The 24,148-nt window shown below is 40.1% G+C and overlaps 3 protein-coding genes across 3 annotated transcripts in view; 2 read left to right on the top strand and 1 right to left on the bottom strand.

Moving 5' to 3' along the window:
* Nucleotides 1-3,989: 3,989 nt before the first annotated feature.
* On the bottom strand, nt 3,990-14,646 carry ferry3 (FERRY endosomal RAB5 effector complex subunit 3). The gene is made up of 14 exons (XM_008311151.3): nt 14,500-14,646; nt 13,566-13,754; nt 12,792-12,937; nt 11,760-11,941; nt 11,496-11,595; nt 11,294-11,418; nt 9,837-9,943; nt 9,528-9,725; nt 9,091-9,225; nt 8,478-8,546; nt 7,632-7,834; nt 5,986-6,043; nt 5,818-5,885; nt 3,990-4,448 (listed from the first exon to the last, which is right to left on the bottom strand). Exons 2-14 carry the CDS (start codon nt 13,744-13,746, stop codon nt 4,350-4,352), a joined length of 1,671 nt encoding a protein of 556 aa, XP_008309373.1. The 5' UTR covers nt 13,747-13,754; nt 14,500-14,646; the 3' UTR covers nt 3,990-4,349.
* Nucleotides 14,647-15,705: 1,059 nt separating this feature from the next.
* On the top strand, nt 15,706-22,542 carry e2f4 (E2F transcription factor 4). Its single transcript, XM_008311150.3, has 13 exons — nt 15,706-16,131; nt 17,777-17,886; nt 18,019-18,180; nt 18,805-18,848; nt 18,947-19,011; nt 19,097-19,285; nt 19,509-19,575; nt 19,662-19,808; nt 19,907-19,954; nt 20,045-20,089; nt 20,197-21,112; nt 21,145-21,370; nt 21,406-22,542. The coding sequence occupies exons 1-11, from the start codon at nt 15,967-15,969 to the stop codon at nt 20,310-20,312; spliced, it is 1,158 nt and encodes a 385-aa protein (XP_008309372.1). The 5' UTR covers nt 15,706-15,966; the 3' UTR covers nt 20,313-21,112; nt 21,145-21,370; nt 21,406-22,542.
* Nucleotides 22,543-22,988: 446 nt separating this feature from the next.
* The window catches only part of elmo3 (engulfment and cell motility 3), an 18,999-nt gene continuing 17,839 nt past the window's right edge, over nt 22,989-24,148 (top strand). The window contains exon 1 of the mRNA XM_008311143.2: nt 22,989-23,270. The gene's annotated coding sequence lies outside the window, so the exon portion shown is untranslated. The remainder of the gene's footprint in view (nt 23,271-24,148) is intronic.

Below are 24,148 nucleotides of genomic sequence, written 5' to 3'. Positions count from 1 at the left end.
CGGGCCCCCGGCCCCTGTGCCACCGCCTGCTGCTGCTGCTGCAGGGGGAAAAAAAAAGGACTCCAACTTTTTCTAAACGTGGTGTCCTGAGGAGGCGCCACCTCCTCCTCCTCCTCCTCCTCCTCCTCCTCCTGCTGCCGAAAAGTCCATGTGTCATAACAGCAGCACAACAGTTTACAGCGACGCTTTAAACGCTTATATCACAGATACCGATTAATCGTTGCACCGACGGTGGCTGTTGGCAGCCGAGGGGGGCGGGGTGGGGGGACTAATGTTAGAAGAGAGTGGGGGGAAAAACTTCCACCGGGTTTAGTACCAGGTCTAGGTCCACCACCACCTTGCTGCTGTTGCTGCTGCTGTTGCTGCTGCCATTGCCGGAGCCTATCTTTAACCACACACCTTTCCACCAAAGCTAACTCAATCTCACATGTCCTCAGCTAAAATACACCGCCTCTGGCACTCAATGAATCACGAACATAGAGACACACAAACACAGGCAGAGAACAGAGAACTCAGGTTTAGGTCATATTTCAAACCCAGTTGTCTGCGGTTTTCTTTTTAAGTCTCTCTTTACAAATGTTCGTCAACCAGGACAGATTCAATGAACAAGTTTCCAGCCGCACAGACTCTCAGGCACCGACAAGTTTTTAAATCGGTACGATACGACTGGAAGAGCTATTCAACGTAAGGCTACGTATCGACGCCAACCCTTATGTAGTAAAAAGGCATTTTTATACATCAGAAAACGATTAAAAGAGATTTTGTTTTACCTCAAATCACTGGTAACTCCGGCAGATCCATGCATCAACTTACTAGCTCCTCAAACCGTACCACTGTTGCCCAACTTACCGCGAGCACAACTATCTAAAAGTGACAACTGTTGACAAGCTAACCTTAGCGACTACGACGCGTTTCCGGTCTTTACTTTTAAATTAAAAGCGCTCATGCGCCGCAATGGTGGCGTTTCTGTGAAAAAAACGGAGTGTATTTCACGCATCAGAATAAAACATTAAATAAATAAATAAAATAGTCCGAGAAAGTTCACAACAGCACAAACTGTTATGATGTTGGTATTGATTAGTAACTGCGTGGCTGCCTTTATTTTGGTAACAAGAGAAAAGCAAGTTCCGGTAACAACGTGAACGCGCATACGTACAAATAGCACAGGAAAAATCATTTGCATACGTACAAATAGCACAGGAAAAATGATTTTGTTGTTTGATGTTGTTGTTGTTGTATTAAGACAAAAACATCATTAATTTTTTTACTTATAACGGTGAGTTTATTTTTTTTTAATTTGGACATAATGGCTATAACACATTTTAAGGAAAAAAGGCTAAAAAAATGTATTTAAAAAAAACATTAAATAACCCTGACCTTTTCTCCAAGAAATGTTTTTTTATTTTTGCCAATTATGTAAAGCATGCGATCAATCATGTCCAACTCAGTTCTAATGATTTATTTTATAGTGTATTATTATTTGTCCCTTCATTTTAGAGACACATCTGGCAGGTAAACAGAGCAGGTAAATAGACCATTTTCTACCACGTGAACATCATTACACACAACACGCACCACAGCTGGCACAGCTTTTGGAACCGGAGTGGAAACAATAGAAGGTATTTGAACCAGGTACTTCAAAGACTGTTGTTGAGGTCTGCACTCAACCATTTCATTTAAGTTACAACTGAGACACACAGGCACTGGAGGCACTGGGGTTCCTGATGGAGAGGTTGGTAGTTTGAACACCATGTGGGTTTATGCCATAAACGGGGTCAGAACAATTGCCCCCTCTCTGGGTTCCTTTAATCGTCTTCTTTATTCTCTTATACCAACTCTCTGTCTTAAATAATCTGTCGCCTAAATCAGAATTGAACCCACAACCTTCTGGCTGTAAGACAATTGCACCGCCCACTTAGCTGCAACAACCCTCATCTGCATCAAGACAAAAATGGGGCACTTAGCCTTTAGGGGTATGGTGCCATAGTTTCATTTTAATCTAGGACAACAATGGCATCACTGCCATGAAAAACAATGTAAACAATGGCGATAATAACTGGGTTTTTGTTGCTTTCTCTGTCAGTTGGTGGTGGTCACTATAGCTTTGAAATGTGTGCATTCAGATGCAGAAAACTTACGTAGACATACTGGTGTTTTTCTGCGTCCCTAACTCATTTGAAATGACCTTTAAAAACATTCAAACTAATACCTTGTCCTTTCCATTGCATATAATCAAATCACGTACAGGGTCGACAGAAAACTATTTGCAAATATATTCTTACCTGATTCTGTCGGGGGGAGTGGGAGGAGGTTGTATTTATTTTACATATTATTAAGTTGTATTTTAACCCCTTACAGAGACGTATTATTTAAAGGTCTATTCTGAAGAGGTTGACACCACGCCCTGGTCTGATAGGAGAATTAGTGAGCCTGCGTCCTACGGTCTCTACAGAAACCCAACACGGCGACCGATGCTAATAATGTCAAACACGCCGCTATATGTATTCTCACCATTTTGTGGGTTCACAGGATGGCGGTGCGATATAAACAGTTACAGGTTTCAACGTGACTTTATTAAGAATCCTCATAACTCTCCCCGAGGCCGCCGGGCCATCGGGGCTTTCTTGAAAGGCGAGAAGTCACGTTAACAATTTTAAAATCAGCCACTGAACATGTCTGTGACGAACACTCTGACAGGCTGAATTGATGAGTCTGACATGGCTCACAGGCCACCATTAGACGCCCAGGAATGTAATTCAAATGACTGACAAGGATTATCAACATCAGAGAGATTATATTTCTGCAGGACGGCCCGCCAGCAGTAAATAAAACAACCAACCAAATGCCACTACACGTGTTGGGCCGTGGGCGACCGAGTGGAGAAACGCCGTCACGCACTTGTCATGGCTTTCATGAGGAATTTACGTCAAATTCTGCTTTTAATTACAGCACCAAAAAAAAAAATAGAGATGGAAAAATGTTGGCCGTACAGAATCAACATCAAACCATCTCAGAAAACGAGTTGACTGGACTTTTGACACACGCTTAATTTCAGCATTTACGTAGTTTTTTTTTATACCCCCCAGTACAACATTGCCAGTTGACTGATGGCTGCAACTCCTCAGTTGTCCTGCAGGGGACTAAGCAAAAAAAAAATGGAAGGACGTACAGTGTCAGCGAAGGCTGGTCTTCTCACGCTTCTCATTTTGACAGGTTTATTGTGCCAAGGGTTTGAGAATAACAAACGCCAAAAAATCTTACTTATGTTTCGTTTCTGCTGCCCGCTACAACATCACTGATGGCTCAGTACTGGTCCGAGAACCAGTGTTTGGACACAGCCCCCAAATCCACAGTTTTGCTGCAGCCAAACAAAAACGCAGATCTTCTACAAACCTGTAGGGACTAAGCCCTGCAGGAGTTCCACTGTGTAATTCCTCCACGTGTGTGTGTGAGTGTGTGTGTGTGTGTGTGTGTATTGTAGTAAAACCCACGCTAATCAAAACAGCTCTCCCGTTTCACGACGTGTCGTCCAGCTGGGACTCGCATGAACTGTGCGTCACCACTGACAACGGTGCCAACATTTTGAAGGCCACCCAAACACAACAGCTGGGTCAGACTGTGGTGTTGGGTTCACTGCCTGCCACAGGCCAGTGGGAACAGACGAGTCAAGTTGGTCACTGTTACACTGGTCTATATTGGAATTCAGGTACAATTACAACAGCAATATTATATAAACGTAATTCCTCTTTTTCTTTTATGTCACGCAGGCCTGACGGTGCGTTCACTGGTCAGTGCATCAGTAAACAAAACTGTTTTTCACATTTGCATTATCTCACATTATCTCAAGTAAAAAAAAAAACAAGTTTCACTTTTTATATAGCACAAAAAAAAAAAAAAAGTTTCATTTTTTATTTAGCAGCAGCAGCAGCAGCTGTTTGCTGCTGAGGAAAGTCACAAATTGCTGCTCTGAAGGAAAAACTTGACCCTTATTTTTTTTTTTTTAGCTGCACCGGTGGCTCAAGTCGTAAAGCCCGTCACCAGAACCACACCCTGGAAGTTTGGTGTAATAACTGCAGCAGATATTTTTCTGCGTGACCCATGGGTTCCAGTCCTCCTCTCAACAGTGCTAGTTAGAAGTATTCATAGCCCGTGTGTATATTTAAAATGGTGCAAAGTGTCTTTTTGGATGTGTGTAAGTACCACCTACTAGTACTGCGAGTCCATCAAAACACCCATGGTTATTTCATAAACTCTCTCCGCCAGTCATCAACTGAAAAAAAAAAAACACGACTGGTCGACGTGGTTCAAAATAAAGTCTTGTGTTCTGTGAACGCCACGTTGATGCATCTTCACCCATCAGTGTTTGAGGTGAGAGTCAGGGTGGAGGAGACACGGAAGATCTGAGGCAGCAGGGTGCTCAGCTGGTAGAACATTTCCTCAGAAATAGTCTGTGCAGAAAAACAGTCAGTGAGCGGCAGTTAGTCAGGGGTGGGGGGGGAGAGGGGAAGATTTTTGCAAAAACAGTAACGAAGGAGAAAAAGCTTATCAAATATATAATATATAAAAATATAAATATATACATATGTATATGTATATATGTATATACAGTATATGTATGTATACATATACACATACATACATACACATACATATATACAGATATGCATATATATACACATACATATATACATATATAAATATATACATATACACACATATATATTTACATACATATACATATATGCATATATATGTATATAGATATACATACACATATATACATATACATATATACATACATATATACATATATACACACATATATACACACACATAGTGATCCAATCTACACCATAACATTAACACAGAACTAAACGACTCCTGAGAAGATGAGGCTCCATCAGGACTCTTGAAACCCATCTGCCCGTGGCTCTAATGTTACCCTCCATTCTACTTATTCAAAAAAATGACACAGTGCAGCCTTCGCACCGACAGCGTGATTTGTACTGTTTGTCTGGAGCCAGATGTTTGCTCTACGTCAACTCATCTTCCTCCTCCCCAGGGAACGGTTGTTAACGAAGCTCAAACCATTTCCCTCCTGACGGCTGGGACACTAACGGCCGCCTGACAGACGGGGTCATTCTGAGCATCACCACGCATGAACCAAGAACTCTAGGTGTAAATCTGTAAAACCTCAACAAAGTGGACTCCACACAAACAGATGTTTACGATTGTACAAACGGTGAATATATATATATATATTTAGGCGGTAGAAAACAATGCCGCTCGACTCGTCGGTACTCTGAACAATGTCTGAGCGCGCAGTTGACAAGAATACACTTCAGTCCGACGGCTCTGATGCCACAGATGTTTATCTTCCCGGCCTGTCATCGTGGGATCAGCGGCCTTTCAGACAGAGCAGGAAGGTAGAGCAGAAATAACAACACGTGTGGCTGTGGATCGGCACGTCTGATGTTCCAACGTCACCGAACACACACTCCCACAGCGTGCGTGCCTTATGTTTGGCAGTGTTAAGCGCTGTTAAGCAATGCATCCACTAGGGGGCTACAGTGATTTTGGAGTCCATTTCTGGCCCCACCTTCAATTTCACAGACTATAACGAAGACGGGGACCATGAAGGAGTACTGACGACGGTCTGAGTGGACATTCACTTTTAGGTTTATTTTCCTAAAATCTAGGAAAATAAACCTAAAATCCTCAGTAATTTCTAATGTTAAACCAGGTTAAATGTAACAACATTCCAAACTGACATCGTAAAAGTTTTTTGTTTTTAAGATGTTAAACCTAAATTCTCACCTGTGGTACCAAAAACTGAACTGTGCGAGATATTCCTCCATCCCAGGAGGCCATCTCCATCATGAAGCCTGTGAATCAGACAGGAAAGGAGGAAAACATCAGGAGGAAAATCTACAATTGGATCAGAATTCATTCAAAATACTGTACTCTTCCTGATGGGAACGTTACCTTTGACACATTTGAAAACCAGCTCCGCTCTCTTCAGACACCACGGTATGGTCATCTCCTGATGAGAGAGGACGAACATGGTACAGATCAGTCAAAGACAAAGAGATTAAATGGATGTTGCACAGATTAAATCAGATTATCACCCAAACAACTGCAAAACAGGGATTAGACAGAAAGTGTTTCCTAGACTACTACAAACTCCCAAAGAAAAAGGGAAAACAAACAAAAGTTTTCCAAATTGTGTAAAAGTAATTCTTACACTTTCCACAAACTTTAAAACAGAAAGTAAAAAAAGTTTTCAGTCAGAAACCGTTCTGCACAAACTTTAAAACAGAAAGTAAAAAAAACAGGTTTGAAGTTTTCAGTCAGAAACCGTTCTGTGTTTCTGTTTCTAAAATAAGAGCAGAGTGCCCTTCATTACAGTTCAGACAAACACACTTTGCCAGTGGTTTTTAAGCCAGAACACAAGAATAGGTTTAAAAACAAAAAAACAGGCGAACGTGTTTACTGAGTGGAAAAACAAGGCAGAGGAGACGGAAAGTTCAGGAACTAGAAGCTTTCAATTAAAGATCCTCCAGTTCCTAAAGCTTCGTGAGGTTGAAGACCTAGGTTATGTCAACAACGGGCTGTTGATTAGACATGTCGTGGCAAGAGGCCCGGCCTTGGTGAGAATTTGCTTTTCATCCTCTGGGATTCTGGGAGTCTTATGATTCTTGGCTTGTATTATATCGCTAATAATTAGGGGAAAGAAAAATAAAATAAAAATAACAGGGTTTATTCTCAGAGTGAGTAAAGGTCGTTGTATTGATGTTGACAACGTGATTTTCCAACTTACATTTTAATCAACTTACATTTTGAAATATTGTGGTTGTTCCTCAAAACTTTGAATTTAAATTGATATAAAAACATGTTCGTGGAGTTAGTTGGTATTTGGAAAAGTGTCACAACTTAGTTTAGATTTAAAAACATTTTAGTGCTCACAAATTATAGTGAATAAAACTCTGCAGAGAACGAACTGAGGCTCACAAATTATAGTGAATAAAACTCTACAGAGAACGAACTGAGAAACTACAAACTAAAAACTATTATTTCTCCTCCATTAATTACAAATTCTTCTTTTTTGTTTCTATCAGACGATTCTTGGTGGTAGAATTCTGAAGGATGTCGTCAGCACCAGGTCAAAACCTGCCTGAAAACCAGTTCCTGTCAAATGTTCTTTCAGTTTTGGGGAAAAAAGAAAATCAGACGGTGTCAGATCAAAACGTGATCGAGAAAAATGTAACACAAAGATACGAGGATTTACAAACGATAACATCTGTCCTAGAACTTTCTGACTAACCGTGGTTTGGACGAGACTTTGGCTGAGACTCAGTGAAGGCCCTTGTTCTGTTCTCTGCCTGAACACTGTGTGACCACTGACGGCTGCACACACTCTGAAGCCATATGTAAACACAAAAGTTTACAGCTTGAGTCAACTTTGTCCTCGTGGTTTTAAAACCATGGAGGTTTTTTTTTTAGTCCTGGCCTCAAGAGCTGAGTGGCCTCGATGAAGGACACACACCAAACAGACAGACAAAAAGAAAACGCAGACGTCTCGCCGGACGTCCTTCGGTGCCAAGCGTGAAGACTTTGGCGGCGGTTCTTACGTCTGACATGTCGTGGACCAGCAGCAGGGGGATGGTGATGGTGGTGATGTCGTGTGTGCAGCAGACTTTCAGGATGTTCCTCAGGCCCATGATGGCCGGGTCACGCGCTGTGATGTTGCCTAATCGCACGTTGTCGTCCACACACAGGTGGAAGACGGCGTGGACCTCTGACAGGTTGGAATGGCGGGAGATGTAGAACTCCCCTTGAAGGAGAAGAAGGAGAAGAAGAAGGAGACAGAGATGCAGTTGTTAGACTTTAGTTTTCTTTGTAAGGGTTCTTTACAGCATTGTTTCCCAAAGACTGGGTCGTGACCCTCAGGTGGGTCGCAAGAGATTTTTTTTTTTTGTCGTCTCGCATCATGTTTCCCAGGAGTTTAAGAATAATGTCTATTGACTCGGGTCGTGAAAGTTTGTGACTTTTAAAATATGGGTCCCCAGAAAAAAAGGTTTGGGAAAAACTGCTCTACAGCATAGAGACGTAGAAGCTACTAATTATTATGGGATGGAATTTCGTAACTCGTTAGTCTCCTCCTCTCTGTGATGTTATCTGTAAAATTCTCCAACATTATCAAACATGATAATAATAAATAATTAGGACATAATTAACACATAGATACAAAATAATCATGATTAACCATGATTATTTATAATTACAATGAATTATGATCATTATGATTAAGCCACAGCTACCATGATTAAACTAATTAAAAATATTGAGAGCTGTAATAATAATAGTGACGCATTCAATGTCCTAGAAAATTGCAATTATAATCACAACCGTAATAAAGATAATAATAGTAATTATTATTATTATAACTGTAGTTAAAGTAGTTGTAGTAGTATTACCTGGTAAGATGTTCGAAGGGTTTCTTTCTACATTTTTGTTCTTCTCATCACCTCCATTCTTTGGAATCTCTGAAAAAAAAAAAAAAGAAAAAACATCCATGAGAAACTTTAAATTTATTTATTTTTTATATAATATAAAGTTGTTGTTTTTTTTCTTCTATGGACCATCCCCGTCTCCACTCCAGCTCCACTGCTCACACCACTCTGGGACACTGTGATACAGATCTGGACACTGTCTTTTGTCAGTGCATTAGTGGTGATGTAATGAGTTTTCCATTTCCTGTCTGTTTAAATCTGGTCTCACACTGCAGGCACGACACTGACACAGTACAAATTTGTCAGACCCTATAACCATCTTTCACACATACACACACACACACGGACTCTTTTAAGGTTCCATTTATGTTTCCTAATTCTGCTGTTTAAGAAGAGATGAAGAAATTCTTTTATTGCTGTAATATATTTTAAATATTTATAAAACATTAAATTCCCCAACAGCTGGAGCCCCGACAACATCAGGAAGTTACTGTATATTTAAAGGCAAATTAGAGGCCAGTGATGCATTCAAGGTCCTTGAAATAAAAAAAAAATTGGATCCATGTCCTGGTCTTACCCTGACCAGGTTGTTCTTTCTGCTTGCTGCTGCGCTGTGCTCGGGCATACAGCACCACCTGCTGCACCTCCTCCAGCTGCTCCTCCAGACAGGGGAAGTGGAAGTCTGTGCACTCCTTTGCCACGATGGCAAAATCTACGCAAAGAAAGAAGAAGAAGAAGAAGAAGAAAAAAAAGAATGGAAATAATGTATAAAAAGTTTCTTTCACCATGAATTTAAACTCAATCCATAGTTTATCACTTCATCTGGATCATTTCACTGCACACGGGGTCACATTCCCAGAAAGGGTTGGATCATCACCGTGACCAAAATAAAAACTCACCGCGGCCAAAACAAAAGTACAAGCTGTGTAGGAACCGGGATCTGCTGCCAAAAGTATTCTGTTTCTCCCCAACACTATCAATTGCATTTTTAAACTGGGAACATGTGACAGTGACCTCTCTTGATGCCACTGTAGGAGGTGACCCTGTTGTCCACCAACAGCACCAGACCACAGAGGGAGGAGGAGTAGAGCGACAGCGCCGTCTGCAGCCGACGCAGCTTTTCTCCGCCGCTGCCGTGTCGCCGATGCTTGCAGAAGTTGAGCACATCCGCCCGGACCAGACGCAGGTTGTGCATCGTCTTTAGCTGAGCCCCTGGTGAAAACAAGGATAACAAATACAGGAAAACAAGGAGCGATTACGACGTGTGTCCAGCCCCGTCTGTTATCATTTGATAGAACGGCAGGAATAAAAGAGTAGTTAAACCTAAGTGTATGGTAAAGCTCTCCTCCAGCTGAGGCTGCTCCTCAAACATCCTCGACCCAGAATCCGTGGGTTCTGACAGCTGACTGGGCTGCACCTTAATCTCTTCACTACAGATGAAATCAGAGAAAATTAAACACCGGGTCAGGAAAACAACAAAATAAGGCTCGATCAAAGAGGAACCGTCCACTGACAATGATGGATATTACAGTGGTTCTTAAAGCCATTGATAATTTAGTATACATATATGTAGAACATATACACATGTACATATATACATATATACACATACATACATATATAGACATACATATACATATATACATATACATATATACTCAGACACATATACATACACATACATATATAACCACTACATATACATATATACACATATATACATATACATATGTACACATACATACATATATAGACATACATATATACACATATACATACATATATACATATGTACACATTGATACATATATAGACATACATATACATATATACTTACACACATATACACACACATACTGTATATAAACAAATACTGAATATATATTCAGAAAGTTGATCTGAATATATAACTGATCAACGCACCTCTAATTCAAAAGCCAGTGTTCACTGTATCCATGTGAAAGTGCAGAGTCAGCCCACAGTCGGAGCAGCTCTTTGCCTGGTGTGGTTTTGTGGTTTTTTTTTTTTTTTGTTCTATGGTTTTGATGGAATAACCAGTAACTACTGGTTAGACTGGTTGGAAAACCTTGGTTCCAGTCAGAAGTCTGTCCAGAGTTTCTTATTTTGTCATTCCACGTTGAATCGGTTGCTACTGATGTAATGGTTTTCTTTAAGAGTTCTCACTCTTTTGATCATTAAAAAATATCGCTCTCCTTTAAAGGGTGAATAAAGTGATGTCTTTCAGTGAACTAAATCACATGTCAAATGATTTAAAAAAAAACCCTTTGAACCATTTGATGACTCATGTAATTACCTCAGCTTGGTGTATTTGTTCTCTTTTTTTCTTTTTTTATGCTCTATAGTTCCACGTGTCTCTACAGAGTAAATTAACTGTGTCTGGACCCAAACCTCAGAGCCTGGACGAGGCCGAGCAGCTGCAGTGTCAAAGACACGTCGCTGCATCACTGCCACATCTTTTGACAATCCTGCTCAAAGCTGCAGCGTCGGCAGATTTCAATCATCCATGTCCACCCTGCAGCTCGTCTTTTTTTATTTTTTTTTTCCCTTGACAAGAGTAAAGCCCCTGAGCACCTGACTCCAGGTATTTATTATGCTGAGTCAACAATTTCTTTAGCCCCAGTTAGACTGTCACAGAACTGTCTATTCAAGTGCACGTGTGTGTGTAAAGGAAGATTACAGATATCCAAAGGAAAGTATGCAAACAAAGATAAAACTCTACTTTCAGCAAACAGAAAAAAAATGAAGAGGAAAAATCTCACTTGATTTTGCTGCTGTTGTTGGACTTCTGGAGGTCCTGGTGCAGCTTGACCACCCACTCCTGGTACTCCTGCTTCTGGATGCAGGTGACCTGCTTCAGCTCACTGGTCCATTTGCTCTCCAGCACCTGATTAAACAGAGAGAAATAAAATTAAATTCTGGGATTTTTTTCAGTGAACGAAGAGGTCAAGGAGTTCTTCTTACCTGCCGAGCTTTAAAGTGCTGAGCCGCCACTGTGTTTACATCCTGGTCACACAGCGTGTTCCCCAGCTCATGCATCACTTTTTTCATCTCAGCAGCTTGTCTTTGATTTAAAAAAAAATGTAACAAATGTTATAAAATCCAAGCTCATTATTGTATCTTTTTATGCATGAAGCAGGATGTACCGTAGTCTAATCTTCTGCAGATCTAATGTGTTGCTGCCTGCGTTGACAGAATGAGAAATCTGTGTCGATCCCAAACACTCACCTCTCCAGAAGCTTCTTGATCTCCATGTCTCTCTCACTGATGAGCTCAGAGATGCTAACAAAGTAGTTGTGCTCCAGGTTGAGGAGAGTTTCCGAGGCAGGAGAGTGGATCAGCTCGTGGTAAACATCGGCAAAGTCCTCGTCCCAGCTGGGCTCTTCAGGCCGAGCGTGCTCCAGCGTTGTCTAGAACAATGGCAGAGGAACGGGAGGAACGTCAATTTGATATTAGTTTCATGCCAAAATCACAGCATAAATAGACAACAAATTAATTTTCAAAAAATTCATTTCAATTCAATTCAATTCATCAACTAAATCATTAGCTACTAAAAAGTGTAACTACGATGGAAAACCTGGTTCCGAGACAGGAATAAAGTTCTGAATGAGTTTATATTACTTTACTGCAATGTCTACTGTGTTTAAACTGCAGTACTGGTCAGTGATGGCCCTGAAGGAAAACCAGGAGCACTCCAGGACACTTCCGGAACACTGCCCTGTGCTACTACAGAAACACAGAGTAGTGGATATACGATCAGGGTGTTATGAGAGGCCAGCGTCTGAAATTAACTTAGTGGAACAGCTGCCAAGAATAAAGTCTTCTTTCCACTTTATTAATAGACATTTTTCACATTAACACTGTATCTTTGCAGGGACATGTCTGAAAGCAACGCTGCCTTCTCATGGTAAATCAATATAACGGTCATGTCGCGGGGATTTCATTTAGAATTTAGTGTAACACCTGTATTAGACATAACATTATAATTAGATATACAGTAAATTACACAGTGCAATGTAACAAGTTTAATATTCTTATATTAATATATATGTTTCATTTTTACTTTTATGTACTTTTTTTTGCTATGTTTTAGTTGGGATTCTGGTATAACGTTCAAATTTTGCTTTTTTTTCTCCCAGTAAATAACATAAATAAAGAACGATTTTCAGACTAATTATGTGATGTTTTTCAATGGTACAACACAGGGGTTTTGGGAATCACTGATGGAAACTGTTAGTGCACAATATAATCTGCGTTCACCTCCATGTAGGAGCGGGTCCATGCGTTAGTGAGCTGGTTGACGTCTACATCCCCGGTGGTGAGTTTCTGTAAAGCCAACTCTGCCTCTCTGTCATAATCCAGAATGGTCTCGCTTTCAATGAAGTTGGAAAGTGAGGTTTTGAGCTCTATGGGAAAAAAGGGGACACAAATTAATTAAATAAAATAAAAAAAATCTGTTAAAAAAACAAATCAATGGGCTTGGTATTTTCCATCCTTCAGATTTCAAACTAACTGAATGCCTGCTGGGAATAATGTCTCCTCGGGATGGTGCGTGACACAAAGTTGTTTCAGTAAATTCAGTTAAAACAAACTCAAAGTCTACACTCAGATTGTGTAGATAAGGATTACAAATTAGAAAGAAAGAAAAAAAAATCTAACAATAATCCATGTGATTATTTTCTTTACATTCCTGCAAAACAAAAATCTCTTCTTGGATCTGGACGTAAAAACCAAAAGCAGATCGCATTACATTCAACTGTGTACGCCAAGCTTAAAAATAGGCTTTTACATGCCGTTTTAAAAGCAAATGTCTGTTTTGAATTACATGGAGAATTAGATTCCATCTGTGCCTCATATTTATGGATTGTAAAATTGACTACAGACTGATACTGCTGAGCTGTACATCAGCAGTTGGAGGATGTTTATGTGAAGAATTTAGATGGTTAATGAGCAGGTTTGTGAGAAGTGAATTGTAGTTCAGCATGTACAGGAAATGTGAAAAGATCTACAGATGTTTTCAGATGCTTTCTTTACCGTTCTCTATGTAGCAGGGTATTTTGTGCAGCAGCATCAGGCGTCCGTGAAGGTCGCTGACATTCTCGTGAACAGGGAACTTCAGAGGCACCTTCAGTACACAGTTGTGTTTTCCTGCCCTGAACTCAAACACAAACTCCTTTTCATCAGCGTCACCTGACTTGCCTTTATTCTTCTTCATGGTTACTTCTAAAAACAAAACAAAAAAACACAAAAAACAGTAGTGCATTAGACTTCTAAAAACAAAACAAAAAAACACACAAAACAGTAGTGTATCAGTGCATTAACTAATTCAGTTCAAACATTCTCCACATTCATCTTCTCCCATTGTTTGCATTGATCCCAGCGCATATGGTTAAGTTAAATCCCTGAAATGGATGAAAAGACACAGGGGCCCCCTTGTGGCAGATTATGGAAATAATAAATAAGACTATGCTGGCAAGTATGATGAGGATTCCATGTCTTTTAAGTGAAATAAAAATGTTTTCTTTATTCGTGGTTACATCAGAACCACCACATTTTAAAATAAATCATTTTCTCTGTTTTTTTAACTCATACTTTTCACTTTACACTCTACCCTACTCTCATAAAAGCAAACAATATGAGCTGTCAACATCACCTCGTTGTTAACCATTGTAAACAAGACATACCTTCGAGCAAATCATCAATCGCCTAACTTTTGTCTTAGATTAATTTGCATATAACAATAATAATATATATGCATTATACTTCATTTCTAGTTTGAGTTGGAATTTATGCTCAATGTGTGTGTGTGCTGCTCCAAGTCTGTTTACGTTAGCCTCGCGTTTGCTAGCGTCCAAGCCAATAGTCAAGGATAATGTTAAAAGACAATTGATAGGATATAGATATTTCACGCGACCAATTCGTAACTATTCTTCTTGTCGTATTTGAACATTATAAACGGCCCACTTGCCTAAAAATGAAGGAACTTGTTTCCTGTTGTGAATCCAGCGCTGCTCCCCTGGCGAAGTCAGCTGACTGGCTGCTCACGTCGGAGAATTTTACAACCTCGGTCGCACTTTCTTCACATTTCTTGACGTGATTGTATTGTGTAATGTGTATTGTAACGCTTTCTGAATATATAAACGATCAAAATGTGTGTGAATAAATGTAGTGAAAATATTTGTCGTTCAACAGATAGTGCTGTCTTACAGTGGCACGAATCTGCTGATATTAGCTTTAGATCAATTTACACAAATCGGTGGTCACTACCGCCTTCTACTGAGCAATAGAGCGTATTAATAAGCTTTTGCTTTTATAGATTTCTCACAAGAAAGAAAAAAGAAAGAAAGAAAGATAAGAAAAATTGTTACATTTTACTTAGCTTCCCTTATTCATTGCCTTTATTTAATCGAACAAACTACAGTTGTGTAATAAAAATAAGCACTAGCTGTTTATTTTAAGACGATTGAATAAAAAGTCTGTCACGTAGGAATAACTAGAGTTCAAGTTTGAACTAAAGTAAATATTTCGCTTGTTTTCAATTATGCCCCTTTACCCCTGCCCATTATTAATTTTAAAAAATACTTTATTGGCAAAATATAACATTTTTTCAGTTTGTTATCAAGTGGCAAACAGTTATTCTATTCCTAAGATTTAGAATTATTATTCTTGTTATTATCATTGCATTTTTGTTATTTTCAACAACTATACTTTTTACAAGTTAAAATGTATTTAAACAATAAATAAAGGTAGTTGTGTTCAAATGTAATTGAAACGCACTATATTTATGCGGGAAAAAATTGTTAAAGTAAATATGCAAAAGTTTAAATATATATATAATAAAATAGAACAATACTATTTATCCGCTATTTATTTAATATCTGTAAAATTCAAATGTATTATGTGCGCGTTCACGGGCGCGCGCTTGGGTTCAACTTTGAGTTAAGGGATACGCTCAATGTGGCATTAACGCAAAATTAGTTATAGCCCAGTTTTTACACTTGAAACAAAACGCTCACAGTTATTGCGGTTTATGAACATTTACAAACTAACATGATATTTCACGAAGTCGAGCGGGTTGGTTGAACTTGAGGTTTTCTTCAATACACGATTACCTATTGCGTGCTTATGAAACGAGTGAGATAAGTTGTAGACGCTCCCTTTCACGATTGAACAGTCCCGTCATACCTCGCGTGGCCAACGGCTCTCTACGGAAAGAGCCTCATTGAAACATTGAGCCGCGGCTGTTGAGCTCGACTCAGGCTCAAAATTTTTATAGCACATAGGTGTAGAAGTCGCTCGTTATTTACAACGTGCGTACGGCACACAGCCCCGTTCTTTGTTTATTTGACTGCGGCGGTGTGGCGTGCCTTATTGGGCTCGGTGGCTGGATTTGGTCGGGGAGGCAACGGGGAAGTACGGGGACTGGTCCCGAGCGATGATGGACCTGGAATCGGCCAGTAACCGAGGCGAACTGGGAGCAGTGGGGGACTCGCTGCAACCGCCGACACCGAGCAGGCACGAAAAGAGCCTGGGACTTCTCACCACCAAGTTTGTGACTTTACTACAGGAGGCGAAGGACGGCGTTCTGGACCTAAAAGCTGTGAGCATGCAAAGAGCAGTCTTTGTTGTTAGCTATTAGCACATGTCATTTTAGGCTCCATATACTTTCGTTAGCTCATGTTAGCCTAGCCTCGCTGTCTGACAGGGACATTTGAATCGGGTAACCTGTAGCTTTTCTAGCTGTGTTTACTTTCAAACCTCCATGCGATGTTTACATTCGTCAAAAAGCAAAAAGTATGAAAAGGAACTTTGAAATTAACGATCAACTTTCCACACTTTGCCCCCTGCAGATTGAAAGTTCCTAAAGTGGGTCATCTTTTGTCGTTTCCATGTGCCTGCAGTCATTCAAAAGCATGTTATCGCTTATAGAGTGTCCTTTTTGGAAGAACATTATTAGCGTTATATATGTTTGTTTTAAATTTGATCGTTAATCTAGTACGATAACCAACCTGTTAGTATTGGTCTCTTAATGTCCTGTAGCATTTGTGCTGAATGGTACTTTTTTTTTTGGAATATTATTAATATTATTAACTCACTGTGCAAAGTTTTGCCAGTGTTTTATTATATGATGTCCATATTTCTGTCATTTAATGTAGCACTTTTTGTGTATATTAAGTATTTCCAGGCTAACCTACCTTTAGTCATAACTATCTTATAGTTATTCCAGGCTAACATTTAGCAATGTCTATGGCAACTTTTGTACACCTTTTGACTAAAGTGCATCTAGCTTATTTAGGGTTTTTTTCCTTTGCTAACCATTAGCTACTTGGGGTCTACAGCATAACTAAATGGCATATTTCCAATTCACATTTAGCTAATTATTAATATAAGACTTTCATCTGGTTAGAGTTGGGTTGCGTCTAAATTCTGACTTTGTCTAAACACACCAGTATACTTACCATATTGCAGTATAAATAGAAACTCTTAAACACTGGCGCCCGTGTAATTTGTTTTCTCTATCAGGACTAGAGAAGCAGATGGCAGCTTGACCAGCCAAGCATTACTTGATATAACAGAACAGGGTCCTTTTCACCGTGACCTCAGAGACTTGCAGATGCATTCAAAAAAGCAACCATTTAGTTTTCATTTTTTAACGAGAGCCTCTGATGTTTAATGACAATTGTAACGGGCATGAAGGTTATTTTTTATGATACTTAAAAACTAAACTGAATTTGCGTGTTCAACGGAACTCTGACCATATTATTTGCAAGATTAAAATGGTCCTGACACTGTTAGAAAAGTGAAAACACTGCTATGACTCGATTGTTAAAGCATCTCTCTCTTCTGCCCCCCCCATCCACCCCCGCCCCCCCGACTCCTACTGCCTTGCTGTACTGGATGTCTACATTTTTGCATTAATTATTAATAGATCTTTGTTGTGTCAACTTTGGAATAGAACCCCTTACAGTTAGCTGTCATTCAGCAGCGCTCTGCCTCCACCTCATCTACGCTGCCTGCTGTTTAGGCTGACTTATCAGCATCAGCCATATGGTTATCATTAGTTTTATAAAACGGGACATTGGGCTGGCGAGAGCGTTGAAACGACGCTACTGTATTATGGGTGGTTAAACTTTACGTTTTTTTTTGTGAATGGTTGAACCTGTTGAACCCAGCGGAGACAATGGCCAGTGGAAGCAGAAATTCTTCTCTATTGTATTTTCCAATGCCTTTGTCCTGTCACTCAGGCCGCCGACACCTTGGCGGTGCGACAGAAGCGACGGATTTATGACATCACCAATGTGCTGGAAGGAATAGGACTAATAGAGAAAAAGTCCAAGAACAGTATTCAGTGGAAGTAAGTTTACACATTGTTTAACTTTTAATTTTTGTCATGAATGGTTTCGTTGTTAAATTTGTGTCACGTGAATCTGAATATTATTGACAAATTTGTTTGTTTTTTTTACCTTCTCTTTGACTCTGTGCTCAGGGGTGTAGGTCCAGGTTGTAACACCAGAGAGATTGCAGATAAGCTCATTGATCTGAAGGCAGAGTTGGACGACCTGGCGCTGAGAGAAGATGAGCTGGACCAGCAGAGGGGCTGGGGTCAGCAGAGCATCAAGAACGTCACAGACGACTCCAACAATAGTCCATATCCTTGTTGTTATCACTTAAAAAAATGTTACCAAAAGTGGGACTAACATAAAATATAACAAAATTGAGATGATTCTGACTTCCTGTTACCCTCCACTGTAGCTTCGTGCCCAGTGTACTGGATTATTCAGGGTGAGCTGTAATAAAAGTCCACATGAACGTAATTATTCTCTTGTGACTTTCAGTGGAAAACACTCCTCACTTGTTCAGGCTCATAAACGTTGCTCACAGCCAAACCAAGCTGTTGATAATTTAACGTTTAAACGTGTTACCTGCTTGCGAATAGCAGCGACATCTTAACAAAACTGTGTTAGACAACATGCAAATATTCAGCACCATTTTGCGCCTTACACTGCTGATTGATAATACCAGACATGTTGTGTTAGTTCACAGACCGTTGGTGCCAACAGCCACACCTCTGATCATCTGATCGGGTCATTTAAAGGTCAAGTTTGTTGATTTTACTCATAAAAAAAAAGTCAGAAATGAATACTCTTCTAAAATGCCTGGCAACTAAAAAACAAACTTTCAGATGTGGGACAAAATTCATTTTTTGTTTCTAAAGTACATTATTACTGTGTTCCAAATGTGAAAACCCTGTGAGCCTTAACACATGATCTACTATGGCATATGTCAAACACGATGACCTGTGTGGAGCGTTCAAAGGTATTTTTCCAAACGATCTGAAGCTTGTTGTTGGTCCCTTGACTGTTGCACTTCGTTTGTCTCACGATCAATCTCGTGTCTTTTTGTTTTTTTTGCAGATGAAACACTCCTGGCAATTCGCGCTCCCATCGGCACACAGCTGGAGGTGCCCAGGCCAGAAGATGTAGGTCCGGCAGAGTAAAGATAAACAATTAAAGTGCACAGACTGCGACCGTGTCAGCTCTGTCTTTGTCTGTGTCCATATGCAGCCCATCAACGGACAGAGAAAGTGCCAGATCCGTCTCAAAAGTTCCTCCGGTCCTATCGATGTTTTGCTAGTCAACAAAGACCCGTCCAGTGCCTCTCCCGTGGTTTTGCCCGTCCCTCCTCCAGATGACGTTCTCCAGAACCTCCCAGCACCAGCTCCTACCTCCCACCCAGCCACAGCTGCCTCACAGGTACGGAAACTTCCACACAGGAATTAAATAAAATTCACCAAGAGCAGCAAACACATTTCGTCGTCGTCTCTCTGCCTTAAACCTGCAAAGCTGATCTCACATGAGGAGTAACAGGGACAGCAGGTTTATTTAAGTTAAGCAAACAACATGTTTGCTTAATTTGTGTAAAAAAACAAAAAAAAAACAACAGTGTGATGATCTCTTCATCTCTGTGTCACCACAGTTTTCCAAAGCAGTTCAAGCATCTCCAACAAAACCTGGTCCTGCCGTGACATCGGCTTCAGTCACAGGTCAGTGAACTCACGCTCGGACACGTCCTCCCCTTCTGTCGTCCTCGCACCGATTGTTTCGTTTAACGTTTGATTTCCCGTTACAGAAGTGACCAGCACGACGCCACTCGCACTCACAACAGAAGCTACGGCCGCAGTCACTCAGCAGCTTCAGTCTTCTGCCTCCCTGGATGGATCTGCGTCCACATCCTCCTCCGCAGCGTTTGAACCCATAAAGTCCAACCCTTCTGAATGTGAGTGGAACATTCTAGGCAGTCTGTGACACTTTCATTGTACACAACACAAGTGTGTTCCAATTTAGTAAATCTGTGTGCAATATATTACCTTCTAGTGCTGGAGTTTCCCAAAGATCTGTCAGACATGTTTGATCCAACGAAGGGTAAATATTTCTCCTTGACCAGTGCAGTCTATTAATCAAAGCTGTTGTTGTTGTTGTTTTTTTTTAACTTTCCTGTTCTCTTGCTGACAGAAATCATGAGTGGAGACCTGCTGGATGACTTGATGTCATCAGAAGGTACGTGAAAACTTAAGGATTTAATATTCTTCTTCTTCTTCTCTGCCAAAAAAAACTAGAAATAAACACCAGGTCTCACCTTTCATCTCTGTGCCCCCCCTCTTCAGTGTTCTCGCCCCTCCTCCGCCTGTCTCCTCCACCCAGCGACCACGACTACGTATACAACCTGGATGAGACAGAAGGCCTGTGCGACCTCTTTGACATCCCCATTCTCAACCTCTGACCCCCGACCCTGACGTCAGAGCAGCAAACGTTTGCCCTCACCTGCTGATCTACCTTGTTTCAGGCCCCACGTTATCTTCTCGCTGTCAGGCAAGGTAAGAAAGAAGTCCGGGAAAGCCAACAGGAGGACACACCTGCACCGAGCTTGGTCCGAGGGTCGGTCAGACGGCAGCTCCATGTACAGCCTCGTGAAGAGACACAGATCAGAACAAGAAGAACAGTTACACCTGCGTTTCCAGGAGAACTGAGTCAAAGGAAGTCATTTCTGTTTCGGACTCTTTATGTATAGATCTTCATGTTTGTCCGTCAACGTTGCTGGTTGCTCCTGAGCATCTGTCAGCAAGCTCACTTCACACCTATGTCTGTCTCTGTCTTTCTTTTTTCTTTTGTCAAAAAAATCTTTTTTTTCATGTTCAACGTCTCCAGCAACAAGAAGAAACAAAAACCTACCAGAGTATTGCTTTTATCACCGGGGTGCGATTCAAACTGCACTGTCTTCATGTAAATAGAGAGGATATATTTTCTAATTTCCCACCAACAAAAAAACTCACTGAAATATAATGAACCACACTGGAGACAGAGGCAGAGTAGTACTGTAGTATAACACACGAGAGAGACGTACGTATGTCGTGGTAGCGGTCACGCACGAGGTGCAGACCTGTTTAGGTTAAATAACAAACCAATAATGTATTATTTGTACTTTAAAAAGTCTTGGACCAAATGAAAACAATTCAGTTAAGGGAAAAAAAATATTAAAACTTTATCTTTAGAGACAGAATGGCACAAAATACATGACTGGGGGTTTTTTTTTAACCTGAATCTTTAAATACTAGATTTTTTTTTTACCTGAATCTTTAAATACTAGATCTGTCATTGTCTGATCTTCAAATATGCACGACACACATAATAACCACTGTCTTTTGAAAACTTTGCCTGAATCAGTGGTTCCCAAACGTCTTCTGCAGCCTATTGTCAAGCCCCCGCCCCACACTTTGGGAACTACCTGCCTCGATCAAGGGGTTTTTTTTTTTTGTTTGTTTTTTTATGTTTTCCTTCCAGGTCAGTTGCTGCTTTTTTTTTTGTTTTCCTTCTAGGTCAGTTGCTGCTTTAAAAAAAAACTTTCTAATAGTCTCTTTTACCAGAAAAGCAAGAGCATTCTTATTTACAAAGCTGCCACGTGATTGGTCGGAGTCTGCCATCATGGGAATATTTCACTAAATGAAATTTTGATTGACACTGAATGAAAACGGTGCAAACATTGATCGATTATACCAAAAATCTGTCGACTACAACAGCTTTAACAACGTCGAGGTCATCGAGTTTTGGAACCGGTGGCTTCTGAAAAACTCTACGTTATCAGAATAAGGTTCTTGAAATGGTGAGAAGTTCGGTCCTTCACTAAAACCAAGTAAGTTCTCAGAGTTATTTGAGCTTCGGTTTGTGCTGTTACCAGGGAACTGGAGTCACTTTTACCCCCTAACCCCCCTTTTTTTTATATTAATTTTAGTTTCAAATGCCCTCCTCACCATGTTGTATTTGTATGAATACAATTGTTGTGCATATTGTCACCATGTCAATAAATATAATTCTGTTTTGTATATTTGGCACAATTCCAGATTGTTTGTTTGTTTTTTTCTTTTCTTTTGTTTTCTCCTCATTCTCCCAACATTTTCTAAACATTTCTGTCTCTGTACAGAGCACAAAAGACTTGTTACTAATTAAAAACGATACAGTTTCACTATTGAGTTTTTCTACGATGCTTCTGTAAAGTAACTGTTTGTTTAAGATCCTGTTTTTTTTTCTCTCCCCAGGATAAAATGTATGTATGTACAGTTATGTACCGTGTATATCCTTCACCACTGCTTGTATAGGATAGCGTTTATTTTTTTATACAATATTATTACAATACTACGTGGTCGTTGCTAACTGCTTTACAGCTAAACGTGTAGTTTCAAAGGGTCAATCAAAAAAATCTTGTTTTCTTCCTAAAAAAAGTGTCTCATCATTGCACTTTACGTCACTGTGGTAACGCCTGCTGCTGCTCGTTCACTCCGGAGCTAAGTTTTCATCCTGTGGGATGTTGTTGTGGAGCAGAACAGACATAGGAAGAACAAATCGTGTCCGTTTTGCAGATGTTCAAGATGTAAAACTACAGGCTGTTTTTCACAGGCCCGTCATTTGTGAGGACGTAGTTTCATCAAAAGAAAATAAAAGTGTTTTGGTATTCCTTACACTGCAAGTTGTCACATTTTTTTACGTTTGAACTTAAGTATTTTAAAGAAATCGTTTGTGTTTGTAGAAGTTTAACAGAAGCAGTTATTAAAATGGGACAGCAGGGGGCAGCTGCCACCCACTGTATACTGTGCAGCTTGGAATTAATACTTAAACTACTTTTAAAAAATATGGAGGAACCCGTTGTGAAGTTTAGCAGAATATACGATAGCATATCCGGAACAGATGCCGTGTTCTTTTCAAAGTTAGAGCGCCTTAGTAACGTCATCGTTAGTTTTTAAATCGTAAAGTCAATGTAAATTCATATGTAGTGAAGAGCACTAATTTAAGATACCCCCGGTGAATAAATTAAAAAAATTATATTTCTTTTCTTATGTTTAATCGATAAGTTGAATCGTTTACCCAGAAAATATGAAAAGCTTTTATTTTAAAAGCCACAACCAGAAGTCGCACGTATTCTTTCGCTAACGTCACTCAAACCTTCGCCTGAGCTGCTCAAACCAACCCGGAACTTTAAAAGTTCACAAATCTATCCCGAACAACTTGTTTGGAGGAGTTTTTTTTCACAGAGTTCTTATATTTTTTTCTAAAGGAGTAACAAAGAGTTCCATGAGAGGTGACGTTTTTTTCTGCGCTCGAGGGGAATTTTAAAACGGACCGTTGTAAATGTTTCTGGCTGCGTCGGTTCCTGCATGACTGTAACCCTCGACTCGTCTTTTCAAACCAGGTAAAAAAAAAAAAAAACTTTGTTGTAAATTAACTATTAACAATTTTCACAAAACTCTCTGGGCATCACATAACACGTAGTTTTATCATATTTATTTTTCTGGTTTTTTGTTTTAAAACGCCCCTCTCGTTTTTATTAACACGTTTATTCATCCAATCACTGCAGCTGGGGAATGGACGTCGGCTGCTAAATACCCCTTAACTATAGCCCCCTCGGCTAGTTGTTTAGCATCATCTGTTTCGAGTTAAACTCAACTGTTACTACACATTGACTACATGTTGATGATGATTCGACTCTTTGTTCTCGCGCACATTATTTCTATACTTAGAGTGTGTGTGTCTGTGTGTGTGTGTGTGTGTGTGTGTAGTACCCTGTCAGGTTTGGAATTTCAGGCAGCTGTGAGTGTGAACCCCCCAACCCTCACTCACACACACACACACACTTATTGAACTATTCTTCCCAGGACTGAGTGGATCAGAAAGGTAGAATATGCTGGAATTCCTGAAAAAAAAAGTTTTTAGTAATTTCTTAAGCAAATTTATCGTGTTAATCTTCACCTCTCTGTTGTATGTGGTTGGGACAGAAACGTTGAGGCTGAAAATAAAGAGTTTTTCCAATCGCACATAGTGTATATTACAGCACCACCAGCAGGTGAACAGGTTTACAACACCTCTAATGTGAATTTAGAATTTGTTTTGGTTCCAATGGTGTTGATTTGCTGTGATGTGAGACAACAGTTTCTAACAGGGTTATTAGTTCAGGTACCGACGAACACTTGACTATACATTCACACACACACAGAGGAGGGAGGAGGGGAGACTCCCCCTTCAGTCCGGGGGGGGGGGGGGCCGAGCTTGCTCCGGCGGGAAACAAAACAC

Source organism: Cynoglossus semilaevis, chromosome 6 (genome assembly GCF_000523025.1).
Source record: "Cynoglossus semilaevis isolate Cse_v1.0 chromosome 6, Cse_v1.0, whole genome shotgun sequence".
Taxonomy (NCBI): Eukaryota; Metazoa; Chordata; class Actinopteri; order Pleuronectiformes; family Cynoglossidae; genus Cynoglossus; species Cynoglossus semilaevis.
The sequence above is the reverse complement of the archived record's forward strand: the minus strand, read 5'-3'. Positions and strand labels throughout refer to the sequence as shown.

Excerpts from the sequence above, each read along its gene's own strand:
- ferry3 (XM_008311151.3), bottom strand. The coding sequence starts at position 13,746 with ATGAAGAAGAATAAAGGCAAGTCAGGTGACGCTGATGAAAAGGAGTTT. Across the intron at positions 9,944-11,293 it reads AACAACAGCAGCAAAATCAA|TGAAGAGATTAAGGTGCAGC; the intron begins GTGAGATTTTTC and ends TTTCATCTGTAG. Across the intron at positions 6,044-7,631 it reads TGGTCCACGACATGTCAGAC|GAGATGACCATACCGTGGTG; the intron begins GTAAGAACCGCC and ends CTCTCTCATCAG.
- e2f4 (XM_008311150.3), top strand. The coding sequence starts at position 15,967 with ATGATGGACCTGGAATCGGCCAGTAACCGAGGCGAACTGGGAGCAGTG. Across the intron at positions 18,181-18,804 it reads GACGACTCCAACAATAGTCC|TATGGCATATGTCAAACACG; the intron begins ATATCCTTGTTG and ends CACATGATCTAC. Across the intron at positions 20,090-20,196 it reads TGACTTGATGTCATCAGAAG|TGTTCTCGCCCCTCCTCCGC; the intron begins GTACGTGAAAAC and ends CCCCCTCTTCAG.